Source organism: Buteo buteo, chromosome 16 (genome assembly GCF_964188355.1).
Source record: "Buteo buteo chromosome 16, bButBut1.hap1.1, whole genome shotgun sequence".
Taxonomy (NCBI): Eukaryota; Metazoa; Chordata; class Aves; order Accipitriformes; family Accipitridae; genus Buteo; species Buteo buteo.
The window spans coordinates 30,992,284-31,019,343 of NC_134186.1; the positions used below are offsets into that span (position 1 = coordinate 30,992,284).

General features: G+C 44.6%; 1 protein-coding gene across 2 annotated transcripts in view; it reads left to right on the plus strand.

The window, feature by feature from the left end:
- Positions 1 to 27,060, plus strand: part of IGHMBP2 (immunoglobulin mu DNA binding protein 2) — a 58,219-nt gene that overhangs the window by 22,035 nt on the left and 9,124 nt on the right. For both annotated transcript variants that reach the window (XM_075048543.1, XM_075048545.1), the window contains 4 exons: positions 18,484 to 18,666; positions 23,891 to 24,009; positions 26,243 to 26,337; positions 26,722 to 26,845. In XM_075048543.1, the coding sequence (XP_074904644.1) occupies positions 18,484 to 18,666; positions 23,891 to 24,009; positions 26,243 to 26,337; positions 26,722 to 26,845 (521 nt within the window). The remainder of the gene's footprint in view (positions 1 to 18,483; positions 18,667 to 23,890; positions 24,010 to 26,242; positions 26,338 to 26,721; positions 26,846 to 27,060) is intronic.

Genomic DNA, 27,060 nt, shown 5'->3' on the forward strand with positions numbered 1-27,060 from the left:
TTAAAACAATCACATCAGCCATTCAAACTAGTAAAATGGTAAGCAAACAGAAGGTGAACAAAACAGAGACACAAATTCTGGTTTCACTAACCAGTATTTGTATATAAACTTTAAAATGTTTGTTTTTAAGAAAGATGATCTGGTTTTTACATGAGGTTTCCTTGTGCCTGGCAAGAAGGGTGGCCTGGTTTACCTCCTCTTTGCTGACTGCAAGCTCTATAGAGTGAATTCAGGCTCATACTCAGTTTAATCCAAGCCTTCTCTTCCCTTTATTAAATTCTGCTTCTGTGGTTCCACATTTGTTTATTTAACATATTAATGTTATAATTATAAGTTGGCCCACCAAGATGCTGCATTATCACACATACCGCAGTGATCATAAAACCTCACAATACCTACAACATGCATATTAAGAACAATTAGTTTGTGGAAGAGATCTGTGGCTAGTGTAAATTGCCTGTGCTTCGAGGGGGATACTCCAGATAGTACTGGGGAGCCTTTGGGTAGTTTAAAATAAAAATGTGTGCATGTTTATCTGGCTCTAGATCTGGAATTACTGAACCATCATTGTGCAGAAGCAGAGAATAGGGCTGACTTCATAAACTTTCTCTCCTGCTTCCAAAAAATAATGAGCAAGATACATATCTATAATCTTCCTTGAATTTTGAAAAAGGGAAATGAAAAATTCAGGGGAGGCAGCGGCTCCCAGCAGGTGGCTAAGAGATGGTGCAAATAATGTTAAGGCACTGTATCATCTTCTCATTTTACCATTATCAGATGCACAAATGCTTGTTGTTTTGTAGATCTTGGCAGGTGATAAGCACACTCCTCCACTGTCTGGTGATGGTGTCTAGGCTGGTGAACTGCAAAAAGCCTACCCAGAACCCCCTACCCTTCTTGTCTTGCTGTTTATTTACTGTGAGTTTGCAGACTGTGTCTCTGTGCCTAGGTTTTCCCCATCTGTAAATTGGGAGTAAATAATTTTACCTCCATGCAGAAGCCAAGTGGCTAGCCAAGGCTGGAGCACTGGAGAGAGGCTGTAATCTGTGCGGAGCCAACAGATGTTGTTAGCCTAGGGTGGGAAGAAGCGGTCAGAGGCTAGTTGGGGGCTAGAGCCTCACTTGCTTACTTTAGTAGGGAATTGGTTGAATCTGGAGTCAGATAACAAAACTATTCCGAATAGAGAAGAGCTCCTTGCCTGATGTGCAAGGTACTTTTTGGAGTAAGTTACTGGTTACTAGCAAGAAGTTTGCAGTTTGTTCCTTCTAATTTCGGAGTTATCATTCTTTAAGTAATGCATAAGGCTCATCTTCTCCACCAGAGAAACTGTATTGTAGCTGCATAACGCCCCAGTCTTTGTGCTGTCCTTGGCCAGCACAATTAATCTCGACTGCCGTTCTGAGCAGTGGCACTGGTTTGAGATTTTCACCCCTCTCTGCTTGTGCCAGTAAGTTGTTCCAAATTATGAATAAACAGAGAAGAGGGAGTTGGATGCTCTTCCTCTGCTTACGCTTCTGGTTGTGGAATTACACTTGTTCATATATCAGGCTCCTGCCACAGCAATGCTGATTTACAAGATCGGAAGCTTTAGGTGGATGAAAACGCTCACCAAACAGTCACTGTGGTCCCAAGACAGCAACTATGTGCTAGTGAGGCAGACAGGGCTGCCCAGCCCCAGGAACAGAGCCTAGAGACTTATGCTTCCCAAGACTCTCAGATTAAGGGCAAAAACATAGTAGAAATACCAACTCCATTACTATGGGTGAATGGGTCTAATGCTCAACTGATGTCAGTTTTGGCCCCTCTTTGAAATGAAGCAGATTTTCTTCAGAAGCACTCCAGAAACATTATACTACCTGCCAGCTGCTTTCTTCTGCTCTGTCATGATGGCTGATGTCGGAAGCCTTTACTGGTGCTGCATTGTAGCATCAACAGCAAAAAGCTCCTCACTGGTAGGACCCATCTGCTGCAGATCTCCTGGATCTCCTCCTGGTCCTGCTCAAGGAGTTGTGCTTTTCTCTCCCTCAGTTTTGAGTTCATTTGACTTTGCAGTGGAAAGTTTCCACTGTGCAGGGAAGTCAGTTTTTAGGTCAGCTTCCATCTCTTGTGGGGTAATCCCTTTTGGACAAGAAACCTTAGGGATGTTTAAACACCGTGTCACTCTGTGCCCTTCCTAAAGTTCAATAGATTTAAAATAAAATAGAGCAGAGAGAATGTGTGTCTGAATCAATAGTGTTAACAGATTTATATCTCCGCCTGTCTTACCAGTTAAATTATGATCCAAAGAACTTGCTACATTAAACAAAATTATTGCTCAAGGCATCAGCAGGTCCACGACCCAGGTCCCGGTCAGACACCAGGCACCAGAGCTCAGCCTCGCAGACAGTTGTCTTTTGGAAGATAAAGTGCAAAAAGCCAAGCTGACTTCAGCTTACTTAGAAGAATTATGGGCTGTGCTCTCAAATGCTGCCGCTCTCCAGGCAGGTCTCCCCATTTTAGCCTAAAAGGCAAAGCTGCTATGATGCTGCTGCCTGTGCCAGCCAGTCTTCTCTCAGTTCCCCAAGTAACTCTTGAAACCTATTAGCTAATGTGAAGCAAATCTGTCAAAGTGTGAAAGTTGGGGAGATCTTCAACTCCGTAAAAACAGATAAAAAGCCAAGACCTGAGTTTGTTCCTGCATTCAGGGGAAAGCCATCATATGAACTTAACCAGAGTAGTGGCTACAAGAGAAGCCACACAGGAGGGAAACAGAGAAACCCCTGCTTTCTATATTTATTACTGAAGTATGTTAGTTTAGCACTGGAAAACTCCAGCTAATATCCTATTGTGTTAGGCATGGTGTATATAATGGGAGATGGCCCCTGTTATGATCTGAATGAACAAGTGTGAGGGGGAGGAAGGATTACTCTCCCCATTTCATCCTTCATCATACAGGAAACCTGTGGTGGCTTCTAGGACTGAGCAAGATGACTTGAACCCCAGCCTGGTGTTTGTCTGTGAGTCCATCTTTCCTGTCTTTCCCCTCACTTCTGTTATAAATTTCGACCACAACAGATTACAACCCAATTGTAATTTATTGATTATAGCAAGTAGAATATGAGCAAAAACAGCGCTGGACGGCAGGGGAGTCTGCGCTCCGCCAACTGCCGTGAAAAGTAGTTCAAACAGTCCCTTCTTATACATCTTTACTTCCGTGCTCGTGAAGTAGTGGAGATACTCTGCGCATGCTTCAGTTGTTGATAGGAGTTCGTTTTCTGCCTCCTGGGGTCGTTGAGGAGACAAGAAGTCTTCTTCCCTTGTCTCATAGTTGACCCTTTATCCATATGTCCTTATCTGGAGTTGTTTGTCATGTTTCTGTAGGTTCCTGGAACATCTGGCGGTTATCTTATCTTGCACAAGCGGTATCTGGTGGTTGTTTTAGTTTGCGTAAGCGGTTTTATATTCTTTACGGTTCGACCCTTTGCATTGGGCTTAACATAAATCTTAATAAACAATACCATACTCTATAGTTTCTCACAATCCCCCCTTTTTCTTTTTATTCTATTATTGTTTATTAAATGTTGTTTTCATTCTCGGTGCTGCAAGCAAACTTTTTTCCACAATCCCTGCATTTATCATAACATTCGCAATGTAGTTTCTCACAACTACAATAGTCACGTCGCATATCGCATTCACAATAATCTTCATCCTCATCAGTAGGTACATTCTTATATTTTGTTTTAGATTCTGTAGTTAAAATAAGCAATTTAGCTATGTCAAACCGTTCTCTAATAAAGTGTAAAATATAGCGTAATATACAAGGCCCAAATATAAGTCCCAAGATCAACATAATAAGCGGTCCTGCTAAAGCAGACAACAAAGTGGTTAACCAAGGTGAAACATTAAACCAATTTTCATACCACGACCTGTCCGTCTCACGATCCTTCTTACGTTGATTTAACCTTTTCCGGAGTTCAGACATGGCGTCTTGGACTACTCCTGTATGATCAGCGAAAGAACAACATTCTTCATTGAGAGCTACACATAATCCTCCTTCTTTTAAAAATAGTAGATCCAACCCCCTTTTATTTTGTAGCATTACTTCTGATAAGGACTTTATTGAAGTGGCTAAATTTTGGATAGATTGTTCTATTTTTGCTAAATCCTCATCTACAGCCATCTGCAAATTTTGTAATTCTTGACCTTTTACTAGAGAGGCTATACCTGTACCTGCTCCAACTCCGCCTGTTATCAACAACGTAGCTAGGGTTACCACTGTAAGTGGTTCTCGCTTATGTCTGTTTAGGTCTTCTTCAAAATGGCGTACTATCTCCTCAGAGGTGTGATAGATCAGACGAGGAACAATAACTACCTGTATACAAAACTGAGATTGATTAAACACGTTTAGGGATAAGCAAGGTGTTATTCCGATGTCTGAACAAACCCATTTAGCTCCTGATGTCGGGATAGCCCATTTGTCATTGTTGTGTTTTTTTTATGTTGGTGTGAGTGACTGTTGTATTGCACAAAGGCTGATATTTTTCGGGAACTGTACTTATACATTTTTCTTGACCTGTCACGGATTGAATAGTAATTCCTTGAGTATGGTTCTTCTGGTCATCTCATGGGCATTCTCGTGGGTTTTGACTATTGGACCATTGAATCCTACTTAGTTTTCCAATTGCCTTGAAATATGGTGGTCTAACGTTGTAACATAACCAGCATTCCTTAGTTAAATTTGGTTTGCTTTCATTAAGAGTGCGATAGGAGGCTTTCATTAGATTCTATAAGGGGTCTTTGGGTTCTGACAACTCTGGACCCCTGGATAAGGAGAATTCAGTCACAGTGTCTTTAGTTGTTTTCGATAGGAAGTTTAAAGAATCGGTGGTGGTAATTGTGGGGTCAACTTTTTCTTTTTCTTTAGAGAAAGTGGGTGGATTTAGGACTAGGTTTGGTCCTATTGGCAAAAGGTCATGAGGAAGCTTTTCTTTAACAACTTTAAAATAGCTTCCTCTATCCGCCCCTGTTTCCCAAAATCTGATTCCCCAAATTCGTCCAAGTAACCATGTGTCATCTTGGGGTTCTCTTATAGTAATTTCAACTCTAGGACACTGTGGGGGTTTACAGCCTGGGGGTCCCCGAGTTACGTCTATGTATTTGTCTCCTTCTGTTTTCCAGTCTGAAGCAATAGTTTCACAACCCCAATATGCACAAAAATATTCGCCTGGATGATTGCAATAACTTTTGCCAGGGTTACTTGCTGGACATATGTAAAATGGTATTTCCTCGGCCTTAAACCTCACACCAAGGCGGCCTCCGCGGCCCCCCCGGCCATAATTCTCCTTGAATTGCTCAATAGGTATCAGAGAAGTTATAGACACAGAAAAGTTCCATTTTCCTGGACCGGTCTGGGTTTGAATTAATTTTGATTCTTGGAAGTTATACAATTTCCAGACCATAGGTTCATGTGGGTTTCCTGCCATTGTGGGTAGGACTAACATGCTAAAGGTGCACAAGAAAAAGGGTACTGTGAGATGGTTTTGTTTCTTATTAAACTTTATGCTCTTACCAGTCCTGGGGGAGTTCAGCCAAGGTCGTTTGCGCATTCCAAGTTGTAGGCTCTTTCCTCTGGTAGGTTCCCCTCTGCCTCGCCCGTCGACTGGGTTGCAGCCAGCCACGGGGGTTGCCATCTTCTCGGCAGCAGGAGTCCCTGGTGGGAATATGCCTGTTGCACTTGGTTAATCGGTGAACATAAGCAGGCCAGGCCTTGGCCTTTACCATATGTCCGTTGCACCTTATGGCTTTTACTTCCCGTCTACATTGGACTGTGACAATATCAGTTACGAATGGTACTCGTTCCTAAGGGTGATAGCAATAATACTCAGGGTTTATTCCGAATGCAAAATAAAACCACTGTTCAGGAGTCCAATCCGGAAATTTGTTTTCAAATCGTTTTAGGGCCCAATCAGTCAGGTGCCTCTCGCTTTTATAGCAAGAGCTACAAACTCCTCGAGGAGGAGTTCCCCTCTCACAGTGTGTCCACCGTTTTTCCTGACACTTTTTGCACTTAAAACATATAAATGGATAACACTCACAGTTAGGCTTCTCACACTTTACCTTCACGTCAGAGGTATAGGTGGCAGAAGTTGAGGTGACTTTCAAGTAACAAAATTTTGGTAGATTAACTTTCAACGGACAAGCCCGAAAGACTTCAAGCTGGGTCATATACTGAGCAGACATAAATTTAACACACCCCTTTTCCACACTTAACTCTTTTCCACAGGTAATATACAATCAAAGAACCAACTAATGCAAACAATATTCCTATTACGCACTGTATACCAAAAGGTAGATTTAAAAAATACTGAAAAACAGTTTGTATCATTACTTATCGTCTTAACACAAGCTTGGTGTCTCCGGGTGAACTGACAATCTTCTACTGTGGAGGAGTTACTGGTCTTTTAACACGACTGGCATGTGTCTATGCGCGCTCTGCAGTGCGGATAGCTGTCTCTGTGGTGAGTAGAACAAGGTAAGGTCCCTCCCAATTGGGTTTTAGGGTTTCTTCTTTCCACGCTTTAACCAATATCTAGTCCTCAGGTTTAAGATTATGAATCTTTAAGTCCAACGGGGGTCGTTGCACAATCAGTCCATGTTCCCAAAGCTTGTTACGATGTTCTGCTAATTGTGAAACATATTCGTTAATCACACGGTCTCGAATTAAAACATTTGTTTGTGAACTTTCAATTCTATAGGGCATTCCATACACCATTTCAAATGCTGAAATTCCCACGTCTGCCCGGGGTCTGGTTCTAAGAATTAATAGTGCCATGGGTAGGCACTTAATCCATGATAATTTAGTTTCTATCATTAATTTAGTCAAAATAGTTTTGATTTCTCCATTCATCCTTTCAACTTTTCTCGAACTTTGTGGATGCCATGGTGTATGGTATTCCCACTTAATACCCAAACTTTCTGTTAAATCTCTAACAATTTTTGACACAAAGTGTGTTCCTCTGTCTGAGTCGATTACCTCAGGTACTCCATATCGAGGTATAATGTGTTCAAGTAACACTTTAGTAACTTGGTTAGCAGTTGTCCTAGAGGTAGAAAAAGCCTCAACATAATGCGTTAAATGATCCACCATTACTAATAAATATTTGTAGCGCCCTACTTTGGGTAGTTCAGTAAAATCCACTTGTATGTGTGAAAAGGGTCTATATGCTGGGGAACGCCCTCCAAAAGGTTTTTGTCTCATGCTGCTTCGATTAACCTTTTGACAGGTCTCACAGGCTGCCATGACTGCTTTTGCTATGTTATATACGCCTATACAGGCAAACTGTTGATTGAAATGATCAACTAACGCCTGGGTTCCCCAGTGTGTTTTACTGTGTATTTTTGAAAATATTTCGAGTGCTATGCCCTTCGGCAAGACTTCTCTCCCATCTGGCAATATGTACTTACCATCCTGTTCCTTAGCCCCCATTTGTTCTAGTTTTTCCTTTTCTGTAGGCTCAAAACTCAAATTTTTACTAACAGGTATTTGTCGCATAGTCAAAACCGTACTATAATTGCCTGCCACTCGTTTCGCTTCTGTATCAGCTGCATTATTTCCCCTAACTTGATAACTTGTACCTCGCTGGTGTCTCTTTATATGTACAACTGCTATTTTATTCGGCACTTTTAATGCCCCCAGAACTCGCCAAATTAATTCCGGGTGTATCAGTTTTTTTCCCTGTGAGTTAACGAATCCTCTTTCTTCCCATATTTTTCCAAAGGTGTGTACTACTCCGAACGCATAGCGGGAGTCTGTATATATAGTTCCATCCTTTCCCTTCGGTGACATTAATGCTTTCCACAATGCATACAGCTCACAGGCCTGAGCCGACCAGCTGGCACTCAGGGGGCCTGATTCAATTGTCTTAAATTCTCTTTTTTCTAACTTAACGATAGCATATCCGGACAATCGTTTACCTTCCACTATTCGTGATGACCCATCTATAAATAGCACTTCTCCACATTGTAGTTCTTCTTCTTCTAAGTCTGGCTTAATGCGTGTCTGTTGTTCAATTGTTTGAAAACAATCGTGCAGTAGTTCATTACCTTCTCCTGGGTACAAAAATTCAGCAGGGTTAACTGCTCCAATAGTTTTCAAAGATAGTTTAGGGGATTCTATAAGTATTCCCTCATACTTTAATAATTGGCTATCTGTAAGCCATTTTTCCGCTTTTTGTTGTAACACTCCCCTGATGTTATGAGGCGCATATAAGACAACTTCTCCATTAAAGGTAATGCGATTCGTTTCCTCAGGTAATAAGGCAGCAGCCACAATGATTTGTAAACAACTCGGCCAGCCCCTGCTCACAGGGTCCAACAGCTTTGATAGGTATGCCACCGGTTTCTTTTGTCCGGCCCATTCCTGAGTTAATACTCCGAATGCCGTTCCTTCATGTATGTTAACAAATAAATGGAATGGCCGCTTTAAATCTGGGAGGCTTAAAACCGGTGCTTGGCTTAGCTCTCTTTTGAGACTGGCAAACTGTTCTTGATCCTGAGGGGTCCACTTGGGTATTTTGTCTTTAGACAGTTGTTCATATAAAAATTTAACTTTAAAACTGTAATTCTCTATCCATTGCTTACAATACCCAAATAATCCTAATGCCTGCCGAATTTGCCTCTTAGTGACAGGCATAGATAATTCCAGAATTCCTTTAATGCGCTCTGGATCCAATATCTTCTTGCCGTTAAACAAATAATGCCCCAAATATTTCACTTTTTCCTCCACAAATTGTAACTTTTCCTGTGATACCCGTAGTCCCTTTTGTGCAAGAAAATTTAGGAGTCGGATACTCTCTTTTCTTACATTTTCCCTATTATTCCCTGCTATGAGCATATCATCTACATACTGTAACAACACGTTTCCCGTTTGTACCTGGTATTCTTTTAAGAGCTCTTCCAGGGCTTGTCCAAACAGATTAGGGGACTCAGTGTACCCTTGGGGGAGCACGGTCCATCTTAATTGCTGTCTACGGCCTGTCTCTGGGTCTTCCCATTCAAAGGCAAAATAATTGTGGCATTCTTCCGCCAGTGGACAGGCCCAAAAGGCATCTTTTAAATCTACCACACTATACCAGGAGTTATGGGGTCCTAGCTTGCTTAGCAGTGTGTATGGATTTGCTACTACAGGGAACCGGGTGACAGTTCTTTTGTTTATTTCTCTTAAATCATGTACGAGCCGATATTTCCCATTTGGTTTCTTTACAGGCAGAATGGGGGTGTTAAAGGGTGACATACAAGGCTCTAGGATTCCTTGTGCTAACAATCGATCAATTTCTGGTTTTAATCCTCTTCGTCCTTCTAGAGATATTGGATATTGTTTTACCCTCACAGGTATGTGGGGTTCAGAAATTTGGACTTTAATCGGTGGGATTTCCAGTCTACTAATTGTGTCTGGAGAGTACCAAACATCAGGGTCAATTTGTTTTTGATCTTCTGCAGTCAAAGGATAAGTAGACACCGTTAGTTCTTGATTTTTCACTTTAATTTCTAATTGCAATTCAACAATTAAATCTCGCCCTAGCAGATTAAATTCTGCTTCAGGGACGAGCAAGAGTTCACCTATTCCAAATTTATTTTCGGTTTCGAATACCACATCTTTGAGTTTGCTTACTTTAAAGGGTTCCCCTTTTGCCCCAATTACTTGTACTTTTTCAGGGGAAACCTTACATCCCTCAGGTATTTGCCTAATAGTCGATTTTTCAGCCCCAGTGTCTACTAAAAAGGTGAACTCTTGTTTATGGGGACCTATTTTTAATTTTATCAAGGGCTCATGATGACTCCGGTCCCCTAGGATATAGAGCCCCTGACTTTCCTATTCCGTTTTTAATACTTCCTCATCCCTGATCCTTTCTCTGCAATTCCTCTGTATATGTCCTTTCTTTCCACAGTAAAAACAACATCCCTGTTCCTTTTTTATTACTACTTTCCCTTGTTTCATTCCAACAGGTCTGTGTTCACCGGTCCGCCCCTTGCGATCCTCTCTGACTGCTGCTACCATCATCTTCACTTGCCGCTTGCTGCTCTCCTCTTCTCGCCTCACGTAGACTTTCTGAGCTTCCCTTAACAGTTCATCCAAGCCTCTATCCTGCCAGTCTTCTAACTTTTCAATCTTCTTCCTGATATCTTCCCATGATTTTGCCACAAACTGAGTTTTAAGGAGTGCTTGTCCTAGAGGGTTGTCTGGATTTACCCCAGAATATAGCTGAAGGGCTTTCCTTAGTCGCTCTAGCCACTCAGTAGGGCTCTCATCTTTCTTTTGCATTTCATTAAATGCTTTATTGATATTCTGGCCACGGGGTACTGCTTCTCTAATTCCCTGAATTACTATAGTTCTCAGGTCCTGCATATGAGTTCTATGCACCGGGTCCTGATTATCCCAATTAGGTCTTTGAAGTGGCCATTTAATGTCTGCTTTGGGGTCCCTGAACATGTTGAGCATCCCACAGTCTCATTCCTGCTCGCCTAATCATATCTCTTTCTTCGGTAGTAAATAATTGACCAAGGATAGATTGCATTTCATCCCAAGTGTAAAGGCTTGGTCCCAGAAATTGATCTAATCTTTCTGCCACTCCGAGTGGGTCCTCAATTAAGTTTCCCATCTCGGTTCTTTTAAAATCTCGTAAGTCAGCCGAGTTTAGGGGTACGGAAATATATCCGATCACGGGTTGAGGTCCCCCCATGGGCATTTCCCTTAGGGGGTACATCTGAGCTGCCCCTTTTTGACTTCTAGTCACACGTCTAGGAGTAGGAGGAGGGGAAGACTCTTGTTTTAACTTTAATGGAGGAGTGGGCGCTCTGGGGACCTCTGGAGAGGCTGCGGGGGCAGGAGGGGGAGCGTAAGGGGGGGGGGTTAGAAGGGTTTCGTCTAACCCTTCCTTCTTTTTCTTTTGTTTGGTTTTTATTTCATTCAGCGGATAAAGTCTAGCTCCCGGTCTTTCTAGCCACACTTCCGCATATTGACTCTCCTCCGGGTTAAGGGGTCTTTTATTATTGACCCAGAGGTTTAACTGCTGTCTTACCCAATCTTCTTCTGACCCGTAGACCGGCCAAAAGATTTCTTTAGAAATCTTCTTCCCTCCCCATATCTTAGTACAATATTTTATCATTTTTTGCTTATCTTTCCCTAGGGTTCCAGGGAGATATCTCCAATTGTCTAAGAGATATGCCAGAGGGGTATTCTTAGGTACTGTGGGTACCCTTCCCATGGGAGTCGAAGGCTTGCTGCCCTTCGCCCCCATCTTCTGGAATATCCACAAACACACACTCACTCGCTCCTCTTGTTCCTGGCCCAGTCCCTCGCGGGAGATGGGAAACGCAGTACTTAAGAGTCCACACTCGCTTGGTTCAGTATGTTGAACCTCTCATTTGCTATATTCCAGGAAACCCAATCCCGCCCGAACGGCAAACCCGCGAACAAATTCGCAATATACTTACGCGCCCTGCGTCTTCGTCCGGACTTCCGTGCACAGAATTTTATGAGATTTTACTGGTTCTTTTTTTGCTCACTATCCTAGAATTTAGGTTCGTCGGTAAGGTTGAAGTAAGCTGTTGGTCGCGGGGCCGCGGAGTATCGCGGGGCGCCTCCCCGGAGGACCAAAGCCCACCGTTCCTTATCCGAGTCACGACACCAGATTGTTATAAATTTCGACCACAACAGATTACAACCCAATTGTAATTTATTGATTATAGCAAGTAGAATATGAGCAAAACCAGCGCTGGACAGCAGGGGAGTCTGCGCTCCGCCAACTGCCGTGAAAAGTAGTTCAAACAGTCCCTTCTTATACATCTTTACTTCCGTGCTCGTGAAGTAGTGGAGATACTCTGCGCATGCTTCAGTTGTTGATAGGAGTTCGTTTTCTGCCTCCTGGGGTCGTTGAGGAGACAAGAAGTCTTCTTCCCTTGTCTCATAGTTGACCCTTTATCCATATGTCCTTATCTGGAGTTGTTTGTCATGTTTCTGTAGGTTCCTGGAACATCTGGCGGTTATCTTATCTTGCACAAGCGGTATCTGGTGGTTGTTTTAGTTTGCGTAAGCGGTTTTATATTCTTTACGGTTCGACCCTTTGCATTGGGCTTAACATAAATCTTAATAAACAATACCATACTCTATAGTTTCTCACACTTCTAAAGACTGACATCTTGTTAAGTAAAATTATTCAAAACTGGTTTTTTTCAAGGTTTGCCCATTGCTCAGGTGGCTGACTGTTGGAAGACTGAGAATGCAGGAAAACAAGTGGAGAATAAAGCTTTTTGTGCTATTTATGGCTTTGCCTTTCATCTCAGTGGGAGCTCTTGGTAGTAGCCCCACAGGTATTAACTGCAGATGGGTATACTAGCAGGTATTGACTGTACATACAGAAATTGGAGTGGGTGCTCATCAGGCAGGCACTGATCTGGAGTCTACCCACTAGTCCTAGCCGCTGTTTCAGAATAGCAAAAATTCCCTCTCCTCTTTCCAGATTACCAACGTGTCCCTCAATTCCCTGTAGAGCAGAGCGCTCTTGAACAGATCATTTGAATCTGCAAAGCGTTTAAATAGCACAATGCAGAGTATTTGTCCTGTAGAAAATACCTGGAATGACAGGTGTTATCCTGATAGAAAGCAAAACTGCCTAATGCTGAAAGAAAAGTTTCTTTCTTTCAAGTTCTGTTGTTGTCTAGTGAAACCCCTCAGCCAGGCTGTGATGGAAAAGATGTGCAGTGAGGTCCAGCTGGAGCAGCTGACAGTTTGGCTCAATAGCCTCCTAATTAAATGCAAAAGCTAACAAATTTTGATCAATTAGAACAACTTACTTGAGAAATCCAATTACTTTTCAGATAAACACCCTTAAAAATTGTTAGCTCTGTTTCTTACAGATCTGAACTCTGGCCGTGTTTTTAATTGCTGCCCAAGTAAAAGCATTTGCTGTATTGAACGAGGCACATAACACAGCTTTCCTCTTTACAGCCCCGTCCCCCTGCACGATGCAAATAAAGCAGACGCTGGAGAGCACCACTTTGCACTTTTCACAGTCCCAGCAGGCTGCAAAATGCAACACAAAGGCAGATTCCCTCTAACTCCATCTTGTTAGGTACTTCCAGAGATCTAATTAAGGCACCGAATCACCTACCATCTCCTCTTTGGTTAATGGAAAACGATAAGCTATTTCCAGGGATGATTCATACAGAGGACTCAAAACACTTCCGCCTGCCTTCCCCTTCTCCTCCACTGCTGACAGCAGACCTGAAGTGGGTGGTCTCCTATTTTGGGGGCCTCAGTGAAGGGTCTAAAGTCAGCCTGCATGAATCTGGGCTGACAGAAGGATCATCTGTTACCGTCGTATGTGAAGTCAATCCTGGTTAAGCAGGAAGGCTCTGTTAAACAGGAATACTTTGATACTTTGTAGGACCCATACTGCAAGTGCAATCAGACAGCTAGGCTTCCACACAGGTTGTGCTCAGCTCAGGGGGCCGGGCCCTGTCGGGTATACCTACTTTCTTGTTATCTGCTTCGTCCTCCATGGATTCAGCATTTATCAGTTATTATCATCAGGTTTTTTTCCACTTGAGGCTAAGGGAGTTTTGGTGGAGAGTCTAAAGGGTGCTCCTCTTGCTTGCTTTTTGACATACCTGGAGTTATGTCAGGATGCAGAGGGCATCCCCACACACACTTACACTACATTCACCTACATCTTGTCCATGCTGGATGTGTTTCTTCTGAAAGACCTCCAAGCGATGGCAAATGCCAGTCCCCTGCTGTTCCCCTCTCGGCAGCCCACTCCAAAGTTCACGGACATCAGCTTCAAGCCTCCTGCTGGGTTTTGGCCAGGTCCCAGGGGGCATCTCAATGCCAGTTCACTTTCTGCTGTCTGACAGGAACATTTGTTTTCCTTGTTTTCATTTTAGTCCTCATTCCATCCTATTCTGACATCCTAATTAATTTGTCTCTACATCAGGGCTTTGATTTATTAATTTGTTTTTACACTCTTCAGATATCTGCAGATACTTATCAGACCTCTTGCTCTCAACTAGTTTCTTAGACAAGCACCGGAATAGTTTGCGGTCTTGTTTGTTAGCAGTAAGTCTGAATGTCTCCACCATCCCAAATCCACATGCTAGTCCTCCATGCTCAGTAGTTTGCTGATTTGCATATCAGGTCCAAATGGATTTGCTTTCACCTTGTCACTGAAGAGCAAGTGTCAGGCTTTGGTTTTCTTTGGTAGCGTCCACAGCTGGAAAGAACAAGCTACCCTCCTTCTTCATATTTGCAAGGACTAAAAAAAAATCCACAATATCCAGAGAAAGGGGGAGTTCTGCACAGCCTCACTTAGTACTGCTTTACTTATTTGTGAAACCTCTTAAACCTACACCAGGATAGAAAAGCCTAGGGCACAAAGCAAAGGACAGCTAATACTTTGTGTGTCCACAACAGCCTCAGCCTGTTTTTTGCCATCCAAGTGCTTAATGCAGAGTTCTTGAGGTAGGAAAACACAGTGACATCCTTCTCCAGACTTTGCTGTCTGAATTTGGTGGTGTACAGCAGAAATCAGAGTCACACCAATGTCTCCTTCTGTCTCTTAGGGAGGAGACCGGCTATCCAGAGGATGAATAAGAAAAGATATAACATGACTGAGTGCACAGCTCCATCCCTCCATGGGAAACACTTCCCATTTGTTCCCCCTAGTAATGATTATTCTTGACATCTACATGGCAGGCTGACTCCTCACACCCAGCCCATAAAGGATATTTCACACCACAGTGGGCACAATAGCCTTTGAAATACTTGGTTCCACTTGGCTACAGCTATCACTGTTAACGTGTAGCATTTCTTCTAAGAGCTGGAGGAGGAAGCCTTACCTGTAAAGAGCAGCAGGGCTTCATCCTCCCTCATCAGGATCTATCCTGGTACCCCCCACCCCAGGAAGGTGCACTCAAACAAAGTACAGCCTTTTCCTGCATGTGAAGCAAGGTGAAACCAGGTTAGCAGCAAATAATGACTGCTGTGGGCTTATGTCGGTAATTTTAGCTTTACTTTAGGTACTTTAAAGTAGATACTCCTGAGCATCAGATGTGTGATTCTGTCTGTCCAACCTCCTATCCCAATTTAATTTCTCTAAAGCAATTGATACTTAAAAAAAACTTTTGCTCAGTGCTCTTATGATTTTGCTGGCATACAAATCAACCATTGTAGGAATTAATTGAGCAGTAAAATAACAGGAAATTTATTAACAGGTGAAGTATTTGCAAGCAGTTTAATATCCTCATTATTAATTCAGTGTATAACCTCATGTAGATCCCTGCAGTGGAAACTGTGCTGTTAGTGTATAGAAGAGCACTATTTCTAAGGCTTGCTGTGAGGTTTAATGCCTCCCCCATGCTTTATTGTATATCATTACAAGAAACACTTGAGAATATTTGTTGTTAAAAAACACCAGGGTTTTCTTGCCAATTCTGCATGAAAAACAGTTTTAGGCTTGCTCTTAGATTTGCAAGAATTTGTGAGTCAAGGGAGGGGAGTAAAGGACAAAAGCAAATGCGAGGTATTTGGTTGGTAAGGCTGCTAAGCCTGCTGCATCCCTTTAAGACTTTGAGAGCACCTTACTATGGTATCCCTCACTTCTCAGTTAAGTTGCCTGATAGGACTTACACAACCAGTGTCTGGCAGCAGCAAAGGCCAGGAGCAGCATCATCATCAACAGGACACAGTCCCATGGGTCTGAGGACAGTGGGCAGAGCCAAGGGCTGGTAATGGGCTTCATCAACAGCTCCAGTAAGCTATGAAGCAGGTCCGGGGTCCATCCAGGGGGTCTCATCAGGAGGTGGGCTAGAAAGAAAGCCATGATGTGGGTCCAGGATCCACCTAGAAGATACAGCTAAAGACTGGATCAAAGTGACCTGCAGCATAGATTCAAGGTCCATAGATCTCTCCCTTCGGGAGGCAGAGCTAGGACATAACTCAGGCAGGGACTGAAGGGCCAGTGCTGAGCTTAAATGGGGCCCATGGGCAGAGGGTGTGGGTCCCAGCTGAGGCTGGTCAGGGCAGTTAAAGCCTCATGGTGGCCCCTGGGCCCTGAGAGCCAGATCACCTATGGGTGACTCAATGTGACCTACTTTTTTATTAGCTTGTCAGGAGGAGATGGCTGGTGGAAGGAACCAGAAGCATTTTTACCCTGGTGATAGTGGTCACACTCTAGGCAAAGACCGAGTGAGAGGTGGGCTCTGAATCTCCAGATTCCTTGGTCACTCTGGAGGAAGGACTGTTCCTAAGGGAACAGCTATTTCAGGTAGGTGCTTGTGCCTGAGTGCAGACAGCTCTCCCTGTTAAAACTGCTTCCTTTCTTCCTTGCCCAGGAGATCAAGGCTGCCTTTTAGCACACCCCGTGGGGCAGAGCAGAGCTGGGAGGATCAGGCTGTCAGTGCCTTCTCATTCAGTTGTGAGCCTGGAAGGAAAAAAGCTAATTCCTGATAACAGGAACGAGCTCCCCAGTCCCACATCCTGCTCTTTCCCCTCACCCCACCTAATCCCCTTCCCCTCCTGAAAACCCAGCCCACCTCTGACAGACTGCTGTTTCACCCACCCCTTGCTTTTCTCCCATGCTCTCAGCTGGGACCATAAAGACCTCTGTAAGTATATCTGTGCCATACCAGTAGCAACGCTGGGGCTGGGAAGCTGTAAAGGCTTCATGGCCAAACTCAGTGCAGTTCATGATCAACAGCAAAATGCACAGCACAGCTGGAAACCTCTGTTCCGTAAAGCACAATGTCCTTGTTGCAAACCTGCCAACCCTCCTCCTGGCTTCTGTGCCTGTATGTGTTGTTCAACGCTTGTTAACGTTACAACAGCCTTTGAAAAAGCAGCACTGTCTCCAATGTCCTGCAGTTGTGTCCATTCAGAGTTTATGACCCATTTTTTCCCCATGTGCTGCATTCTGTGGTTTAGCAAGAAGGAGGGCTAATGAGACTCAACTTCTCAGAAAGATCTACCCTCCGTTTTCTCTTCTGCAGTTTTAATGAATTTGCAGTCTCTTGTTATATTTACCAAGTGCCCTGTTGTTAACATGGCAGGGCTGGCCAGTACAGCAAACAAGACACTCGCTGTGGTGCCTTGTAGTAATGTAATGCTTCCCACGGCAGTAATTGGATGCGTGCTGTGCCCCTTAGCCTTAACAGAAATAATTTTCCCGAGCTGTTCTCTATCATCATTTCATCATCTTTGTGCTTGTTCATTGTGTTCTGGTAGGAACCAGAACCCCTCACCATGAACCACAGTATTGTACAAGGTGCTGGACACACAGTATGAGAAAACTCTTTATGCTCTGAAATGCTCAAAACACAAAATCAAAGTACAACGATTCTTGTTCTTCTTCCCCAGACAGTACCGTTAGGCAATGCTTCTAACAAACCCTTTCTGTATGGCAAAGAGAAAGCAATTAGGCTCCTGAAAGGCTTATTTCATTAGGAGCTTTATTAATTTGTGTCACAGATATAAGCACGGGACCTTTGCCAGAAGTGATGGAGTGTTGGTTTTCTTAATGGATAATAAAGCAATAAGCGCTGAAATGCATTAGTGCGTTAGTCTGGGGTGAGTGGCCAAGGAGTAATGAGAATGCTTGAGTGGCAAGTGTCTTGATGAAACATAAGCAAGGTCTGGCTCTGTTGACATCAAGCGCTTCAAGATTTGGGGTTGAGCTCTGACACTAATGCATTAGGTGATTCTAATGCTGTTGCTGAGCTTGCAGTAACGTGAGTGTAATGTTACACTGACAGATCCCATATCTAGAGCTTGTTATGAGCACTGTGACTAAGGATGTTGACGGGATGAGCTTACAAGTTAAGAGGTTTTAGTTCCGGAGCTGTTTCCCCAAGTAGAGATCTTGGGCATCCTCACTCATCTTATTCCAACCACACTGAGCAGATCTGGGTGTGAGAAGTGACTGCTGCAGGCAGGGATAGCCGATACTGTTTGCATCTCTTGCATTACAATGGCAACACCCCTAGGCATTTCCCGATGGGAAAGGGAAAGCAGACGTCTCTCCACCCTGATGTGTTCAAGCTGATCTGATCTCCATGCAAGGCAGAAGTCTATCCCTGAGCGTATTCACTCTGTTGGGGAGCCTATGCTGAAATATAACACTTGGGACCCTGCAGCCTTCTCCTGCTCCCTTTCCACCACCTGTTGGTACCCAAGTGAAACAGTGGGAAGGCCAGGGAGATAGCACCATCCCAGCAGAGCTACACGAGGGTGCTCAGAAGGGTCCAGAGTAGGTATTGCAGGTGCTCCGACAGCATTGCAACTTAACACCATTAGCATTGATCAACACTGCATTCAATTCCAGCTGCAGCACTGATGGGGCTGCATCTGTAGTGAGATGCTGATTGAGTCTTTAGTCCAAAGACGGTTACAGCCGTACCTCAGATCATCACTTCAGAACAGGTATCCACTTCTGACTTGCTTTTCCCACGTAGGGCTGCTGCCAAGGGCCTTTCACTCAGCTTGATGGAGCGTCTCATCGAGAGGTATGGGGAGAAGATAGTGAAGATGCTGACGATGCAGTACCGAATGCACCAGACCATCATGCAGTGGGCTTCCTCGGAGATGTACAGCGGCCGGCTCACTGCTCACCCATCAGTAGCCCAGCATTTGCTCAAGTAAGTGACTTGCTCTTCACTGGTATGAGCAGAGATGTCCTTTTCATCCCACTGCAAACAGGGTTTGTCCCTTCCCTATGATGGAGTTTTCCATCCCTCCTGGCCCTGCGATAGCATTTCTGTTTCATCCTTTATTTCATCAAGGAAAGATTAATTGCGGGAGTTGTCTTTTTTCTTATGTAACAAGCAGTCATGCAGAGTTAACTTCTGTTTCCTCCTTTGGTATGATGAGCAACAAAGTAAGATCCCCTTGCACCTGGTGAGAATATGTGAAGGCCTGATTTGCAGCGGGCATACCCCAAGCAGTGTTTCTCTATCTCAAGCTCTCATTGAGGGTAGAACCAGACATGACTCTTTATTGTGTTTCCACATGTCCATGTGATTATGAGGGCCAGTGTGTGTGTCCCGTCATTGGTCCCAACATTGACAAAGATCAGAAAGCAAGGTTCCCTTTCCGGCTTGGATAATTTTACTGCCAGGACAGCACCTGAGGCAGGTCTGATGGCATCCGATCCATTCCTTGTCTGCAGCGTTTTTCCCTTTCTTTGGTAATTTAAAGGAACTGACTAGCATTTCATTTCCATTGCATCCTGGGACAGGGAGCTGTTTGCCAACACACACTGTGACTGTCAATAATTGGTGCTTTTTAAAATTGCAGTCAGTGCAGTTCAGGGAGGCGGATGGGAAAACATTAATTCTCTCTGTTGGACTCGGAGAAGCATAAAATATCACAATGCTTGTCTGCATAAAGCTATTGTATTTTTAGCAATACTTTTTTTTAAATGCAAATATTTAGGAGTCAAAAAAATTGATATTCCCCTAGAATCTCTTCAAGTCATAGTAGATCCAGTTTTGGACAGAGATAGCTGCAGAGGCCATTTTATCTTACTTGTTTCAAAATAATCTTACTTGTGACCAGTGTGAATACTACCTGGATGGGAAGAGCAAGCTTTGTATTTGAGACAGCCCTGGCACCCTCGTCTACATCCGCTGCAGTCAGCGTGGGGATTTCTGCTTGTGTCAGCATGCTCTGTATTAAAGCTTCAGGGCTATCGAGGCTTCAGTTCAACTTACATCAGTGAAGCTATGCTGACTTCTATCTTGGTTTGTATACGTTTGTGTATACATACATAATTTTATGGGTGAGTGTGGTGGAATCTGCAGGTAAGAGTAGGCAAGACTGGTTCATAGGTGCCAGGAGGAGCTCAGCTGAGCTGGATGGGACTCATTCAGCAATGTTTTAGCCATACAGACCTAATTCCAGGACCAGTGCTGTACAAAACGCTCTTCTTGATTGTTTGTGTTCCTTGCTATGCTTGTTTTTCCATTTAACTTTGGAAATTAAAAATAGCAACTAGCAAAGAACCCCAGGCAAAATAGCTTGAAACCGTTAATATAGAAAACAATTGAAAAGCTGAAGTTAGGCGACTTTGTTACTCTGATGATCTGGTTATTTTTATAGCTGATGGAGTGAATATTTTTCTTTCCAGTCTGCAGTGCAGCTTAGTCCCCTGCTCAAGGCCTTTTTCTGCAGAAAGTTTCTGGTTTCTAAACTCATAATCAAACCTGCCAGTCTACAGCCCTACTGACATGTCGCATGAATACAGCAATCCTCAGTTCAGGCACTGGACCATGTAAAGTTTCTCTAGAGGACCAGGTAATGCAGGGGCATTGGACCATGATCTTCTCATGTTTAGGTTGCTAGCAAAAATTCCTTCATGATACTTGTGAGCATCTCATGTGCTTTGTTGGCTTAGGCCAAATGATTTGCTTAATCTCTTACCTGAGCAAGAAATAAGTTTTAGTCTCTGATAGTTCTAGGAAAAGCTTTCGTATAAGCAGAAGCATCCTAGGGAAGTGGAAGGCTGGTGAGTGCCAACAGGAGTTACCTGCTCATACCAGAAAGTAGCCAAAGCCTGGGCTACAGCTGCAATTGCAGCAACAGGATTTGACAAATTCTGGGTCTGTAGCTTTTTGTTACATCCTTCCTAAGGGCTGGGGGGTGATAAGCGAGGAACCTGAAGAGTCCCAAAGCACAGTCCGAGGAGGGGGATCTCCATCTCTGCTGGAAGCACTTTGAGCTCTTCCTTTGAAGAAAGATCTGACTGGAGTGATCCAGACTGTAGCTCTCACCACACCTCTGGTATTGACAAAGCCAGCCCATACAATTGTATTCTAGCCTTGAATTTACAATGACCTCGCTGCCATTTTGAGAGGGGAAGCTTGAAGAAGCATGTCCCAGTCTTGAGACATACAGCTGGGATGAGGTCCAGGTGCAACCACCTTGTGCTACAAATTGTGACAGGGAGTTTTTGGTCCAGCTGAACTTGTAAAGCCTGATACCTGTGGGCTTTCATTCAGAATGACTCTCCAGAGTATAATCCCCGTTGTCTGATAGTAAGGCTGCACTCCCACCACGACCTTTTCCTGAACAGCATTGTTGATGCAAGTCTCATCTCCTTTACCTGAAGCACAAAGATTGATCTTTGGAAAAAGAAGTGCAGCTCTGCTCCAAACAACTTCATATTTCCTTACCAACTTTTGCTCTGACATAGGAGGCACTTGGGAATGCTTTGTTTGTGATCTGTTACAGATTTCTGCACCACTATCTTATCTCAAAAAAGGATACTTTGGTTTCCTGCGGTATCTTTTCAGGGGCAGATTATTTCCAAGGGAGCAAAACCTTCTTACCAAATCTCCCTTCCTTCTGAAATGGGTGACAAAGCACATCAGAAACCCCCACACATCTCCAGAATTAAGTCAGGGAGGCTGCAAGCAGTATTTTTCACATTTAAAATTTGTGACTCAGTCTGTGAGAAAATGGTTTGAAAATCACCAGCTGTTTCTGCTGTCAGTTTTTGTCTAAGTACAGTGTCAGGTGTAAGTGCACTTACACTTTAGCACTTCTTTTGGGGCTAACACCCCCTCGCTGATGGGGAATATGGGGGAACCCCCACAGTAGTGAGAGACCTGGAAGATGCTCAGAAGACAGAATGCCCCTCGGTTATGATGTGCAACTCACCCAGCTGGGATCACCTCCTCGCTGACAAAGCACAGGGTGCCTGGATGTCCTAAGGCAGTGTGTTGAGCCTGAATCCAGTCTCTGGCTGCAGGGTCAACCTGGTTTATCATCATAGACCAAGAATCTCCCCAGGAACAAAAGTCCATCTCTGCAGCTCGGGCTAGTTTGCAGGAGGTGGGAGAAGTGCCTTTCCCCTTCATCCTGAAGGGATAGGAAAGCACTGGACAGCTTTTCTCCAAGGTAACAGCCAGTTCTGCTGTAATCTCGCTACCTTGGAAGAGCATGAATTCTCCTGTCATCTGAAAGATTTATGTAGATAATTACTCCTCTGAAGCGACATTCCCAGGGTTGAGATTTTTCCTGGTACTGAGAGGTGCTGCAAGGGCTTTCTGTGGCCACTGCTAGTAGGCAAAGAATCAGGATTATCTACATAGGAACTTGGCTTTTGCTCAAAGTCTTTTGTCTGCACAGACGTGGACAGTAGTAGGACACTAAGCAGGGCAGGTATAAAGGAGATGGGAAGCCTGTTAGGTTTGATGTTACAAAGAGAGGGAGAGAAACCTGTTGTGCCCACCACAGGGGAGGAAACACTCTAATGGGGAACTGGAAGCGGCCCCGTTCCAGACATCATGGAAAGTAAATTTGGTTGCTGGTCCCAGCAGTCCTTAGAAATGGGGAAGGTACCTTGTGCCTCTGTTTGAATCCAGTTGCTGGGCTGAGAGAGCCAATCCTCAAAGCCAGGGGAAGAGCTCTTCCTTTGGGCTCTGGTTTTCTGTAGGACTGGGTAAGGTGCATCCTGGACTCTTTTGCAGGGGCTTTGGCCCCCTGTCATAGCTGCAGTGATCTCTGTACCTTCCCAGCTGTGCATTACAACAGCAATAGATTCAGACAGGAGAAAAATGAGTTTCAGTCAAGAGAGGAGACTTTTGTTGTCAACGGAGTGAGTAATGTCCGGAGTCCATGGGAAGCGAGGGTAGCTGGTAGCATACAAATGCAGAGGAACAGACATGCAGTGCTGGGAGTCCTGGGAAGGAGAGGCTGCAGCTAGGGGCTTGTCTTGCACTGGAAACTGCCTTTACCCTCACTTCCCTGCCTGTCATTTGGAGATAATTTTCCTTTTTGATGGCTTGCCATCTGCCTTGTTTATTTGCAGAGTCTCCAGAGTCAGAGCTCTCCGTGATTTGTATGTGATGTACAGTAACATATCGTTGTTTCAGAGCTCTCCTGCCATCTCCAGGCTTTCTGTTCCTGCTATCCATTGTCTGTCCTCTTTCTAGGCTATGAATTCAGCTAGCAACTTCCTTGGGTATTAAAATATGGTTTATTAATTATTTTTTTTTAATGCAGCAGCTTTAGATCTAGAAATGATGTGAAACCCCAATTCCTCTGTGGTTCCTTGTGCTGTGCTTTCTTCTCTTGCCCGACAGCACTGCTGTCAAATCTCTGGCAATACTTCAGGCACTCCTTCTCCCTCTCTGCGCCGTAAAAAACAGAAAGGAGCTGCCACATCTCCCTAGGTCTGCATATCTTTCCTGTTCGAGACCATTTAAGCGAGACACTAACACCCACACACTGTAACCTTGCATTGGAATAACTGGTCGGTGTAGCATAGCCGGTGGGAAAGCTCTCAGCACTGCTGGCTGGCCTCTCTGAGACTCTCCGGGGCCCTCAGCTCTTCATTTGCATTTTGGGAGAGCATTTAAGCAGCAATCCCATGGTGCAGAGCAATAATGGCTTTTCAGATATGGCTTTCTGGCATTGCCAGACTCCCCTGGGCCTCTTGGGACTTGCTGTGCCATTGTTTGTGGCTGCCACGTGGCACTGAACCCAGGGAGCCTGGAGCTGAAAGCCGGAGGACCCCACCAGAGCTAAAGGGCCCTGCTTAGTTATTGCACATGACATGCTCTTCAGTAGCATCACTGCAGATGCAAAGGGGACCAGAGCTTGGTAGAACAGAAAGGAGGGAACCTCGGTTCTGAGTTTCTGTCATTCTTCACCACCTCCAGAGCCAATTTTCCTGCATTTTCACCCCACAGGATACCACTGTTGGTCTGTAGCCTTGTCCCTTAGAAGCAATATCTAGCTATGTTTTCCCTCTGTCCTTACAGTGTTGTTGGGAGGAGTAAGCAACAACATAACTGATCATCCCTCTGGCATAATTTCAGCGTTGTTAACTGGCCCTTTCCCAAATACCTTGTGCAGGGACCTGCCGGGCGTCACCTCTACAGAAGAGACCACAATTCCCTTATTGCTTATAGACACTGCTGGCTGTGGCCTGTTTGAGCTGGAAGTGGAAGACGAACAGTCTAAGGGGAATCCAGGTACCATCGTTCGGAAAATTTTATTGGTCAGAATTGATTGTCTGAGGTCCTCAGCCTCCCGCGGGCTTGGCCACTGCACCAGCTGAGCCACGTCCCAGAGATGTCCCCCTCCAGAGCAGGTAGCAGGGGGAAGGTGGGGTCCGCAGGGAGCCTTGCTTATTTGAGAGATCATTTCCTCTGTAAATCCTCAAGCTCAAGGACTCTGAGCCAGAACAGAGTGGCCACAGGGCCATGATGACAGTGTGTGGTTTGTGGGTGGCCATGCTGGCTACCTTTTTCCCTTGCAGAGACCATGCTGTGGACTAGGACAGGGTGGAGGATCCCTGCGACAGATGCTTTACACAAGTTGGCAGGGCAAATAGTATCAGGCAGAGTGCAAGGCTGTAGATGTAGCTCAGAATTACCTCCCAGTCCTCTGCTCCTTTCATGAAGTCCTATATTGCTCTTCTCCATGAATTTTCTTAAGACATTGAGTTTGTTGCTGGTTTTTCACTTAAAAAATAGGTTTCATTATGAAGATTGAGTGTAAAGTCAAGCTCCATAGCTATTCTGATAAAGCGGGAGAACTTTGAAAATGATGATGCTACCTCCTTTGTGTCCTCACTTACACAGCAGGGCAGGTGGTTGTGATTTGCTGTTCAGGGATGCTACTACTCATGCTCCTCTAGATTTAGTCTGGCATCTCCACACCTGCTGGCTAGCTCTTAAGAGGCTCACAGAGGGCCTTTGCCAGGAGGTGTTGCACATGGGCTGTCCAAAATCTGGTGATTCATCTGACAATCCACATATCCCAACCTTGTTATGGAGATAGCTCTCCTAAAAGCATTAGGGAGAGCTTTTAGCCCAGAAGGCTGTCAGCCAAAGGAGTGCTAGGAGGGCAAAATGACCCTTGGTTTTGGGGAAGGTAAGACTCTTCTTTCAGGGCAACATCTTCCCCTGGATTGTAAATTCACTGCCTAGATAGGCTCTGCGGTGCCTGGAGGGGACTGATCTCTGTGTGCGGTGCCTGTGCCCTGCCACCTCACCCACGGCCACCCCTGCCTGCCTGGCTGCTGCCTGCACTTTTTCCAATGCACTTTTCCTGATGGCCAAACCACAGGCTTTTCTAGCCATTCGCTCTCACATAGCCAAAGAGCTTATTTGGCAACATGGCTGCCTGCTTCAGGGTTTCACTTGTTTTCTTCTCTACTCACCAGTGCAGATCTCATGCCAGCAACAGATTTCTGAGGCTTCAAGTCTCTCTCTGCAAGACGGGGAAAATGGACTGTAAAATACAAGGACAGTTTTTACCAGTTTAAATATATTTTGTTTGAAAACCTATTGAAAACACACTTATTTTGTTTGAAAACCTATCAGCATTTAAGTGCCTCTCATTGTTCCATATGCCAGTACCCATGGCCCTGCTGAACAGAGAAGGGCTCTTGTCCCCAAATGGAGAGCCAAAAAGACTTGTCTACGATAACTCAGGGATTTTGAGCAGGGGATTAAATGCACGTCTCCCAAAATTTGGGAGGCAGCCTTTTGGAGCAACATTCTTGATTCTTATACATGTGTTTTGCTGCAAAACAGAGAGTAAAGTCAGTCCAGCCAATAAACCAGTGAAATAGTTCACATTTGTATTTAGCTTGCCCTCATTAGATCTCTCTGAACCAGACACCATCCTGAATAGCCAGCTGTTTATGGCAGGCTGCTTGCAGTCTCTGGAAGGTCTGAGCAGATGGACCTGAGCATGAAGCTTGTTTATTTGGTCATGGGAGTTTAGAAATGCGGGGATTTGAAAAAGCAGAATTAAAAGGAAGGGTGGAGTTTTTTCAGTTGCAGCACAGAGAATTTCTAGTGAGGCCTAGGGTCTCACTTCAGAGGAAGAATAATCCATTGCCTGGATTATCATTGATCTCTCAGATTAATATGGGAAGGCCAGAGAAAGCCAAGTGCTGTTAAGAAAGCTCTTCTTAAACTTAAGTGAGCTGGTGACTTGGAAGGGCAAGAAGCAAGCACAATGCACTCCTAGGAACAAGGTTGCATAGCACATCACCATCTAGCCAAGCAAGCCAAGCTGGGAGTCATTATCCCTGTGCAACACTGGACTGCAGGCAGGACTTTCCTTAGCCTTTGCTTGATGTTTAAGGGGAGTTGGGCAAATTTCTCCAAGTCACGGCATGTCCAAGCTAGTGGCTTTGGCCTCTACCTGCCAGCCTTTTCCCATCACCACCTCTTCTGCTTTCTGCCCTAGGGGAGGTGCAGCTGGCCGGTTTGCACATCCAAGCCTTGGTGGAAGCTGGTGTGAAGGCAAAAGACATCGCTGTTGTAGCCCCCTACAACCTCCAGGTGAGATGACCCTCTCCTGGCATCTCCCCTCTCTTTCTGCATGCACGCAGAGCAAATGCACAGAGGTGGATTCAAACCTCAACGTCTTCAGGAGTGATACCAAAACATCCTCAGGGAGACGAAGGTGGAAGTCAGCAGAGCCAAATTGTATAATCAGCATTTGTGGCCAACTTCACCACATTTAAACAGCTTGAGGCCATGGAGGGAAGAGGTGTCAGACAGGTATTTTCCACTCCCAGCCTCAGGAGTCAGTGCTTGACCTTCGGGAGATGTGAGCACTCATCCTTGTGTGTTTGAGAGGAAAGGACTTTACCAAAACAGTGCCATTTTAATCCTTTTCACCTTGCACTTTTCTTTAAAACACATCTTTTGTGTGTTTTTCAGGTGGACATGCTAAGAGAGCACCTTTGCCACAGGTACCCAGAACTAGAAATTAAATCAGTTGATGGTTTCCAAGGAAGAGAGAAAGAGGCAGTGATCCTGTCATTTGTGAGATCCAACAGGAAAGGTAAGAGTTTGCTGCTGGAGAGTTACTCCATGGGGAATGGGAAAGAAATGGGAATGGGAAAGAAACGGGAATGGGAAAGAAACGGGAATGGGAAAGAAATGGGAACTGCGTGATTGCTCCAAGGTTGCTCATCGTGTTGCCAAGTGCTGTGGTTTAATTGCAGTTCTGACGGTCTCTAGCACTTTGCTCTGAATGAATTTACTGTCAAGAACCTT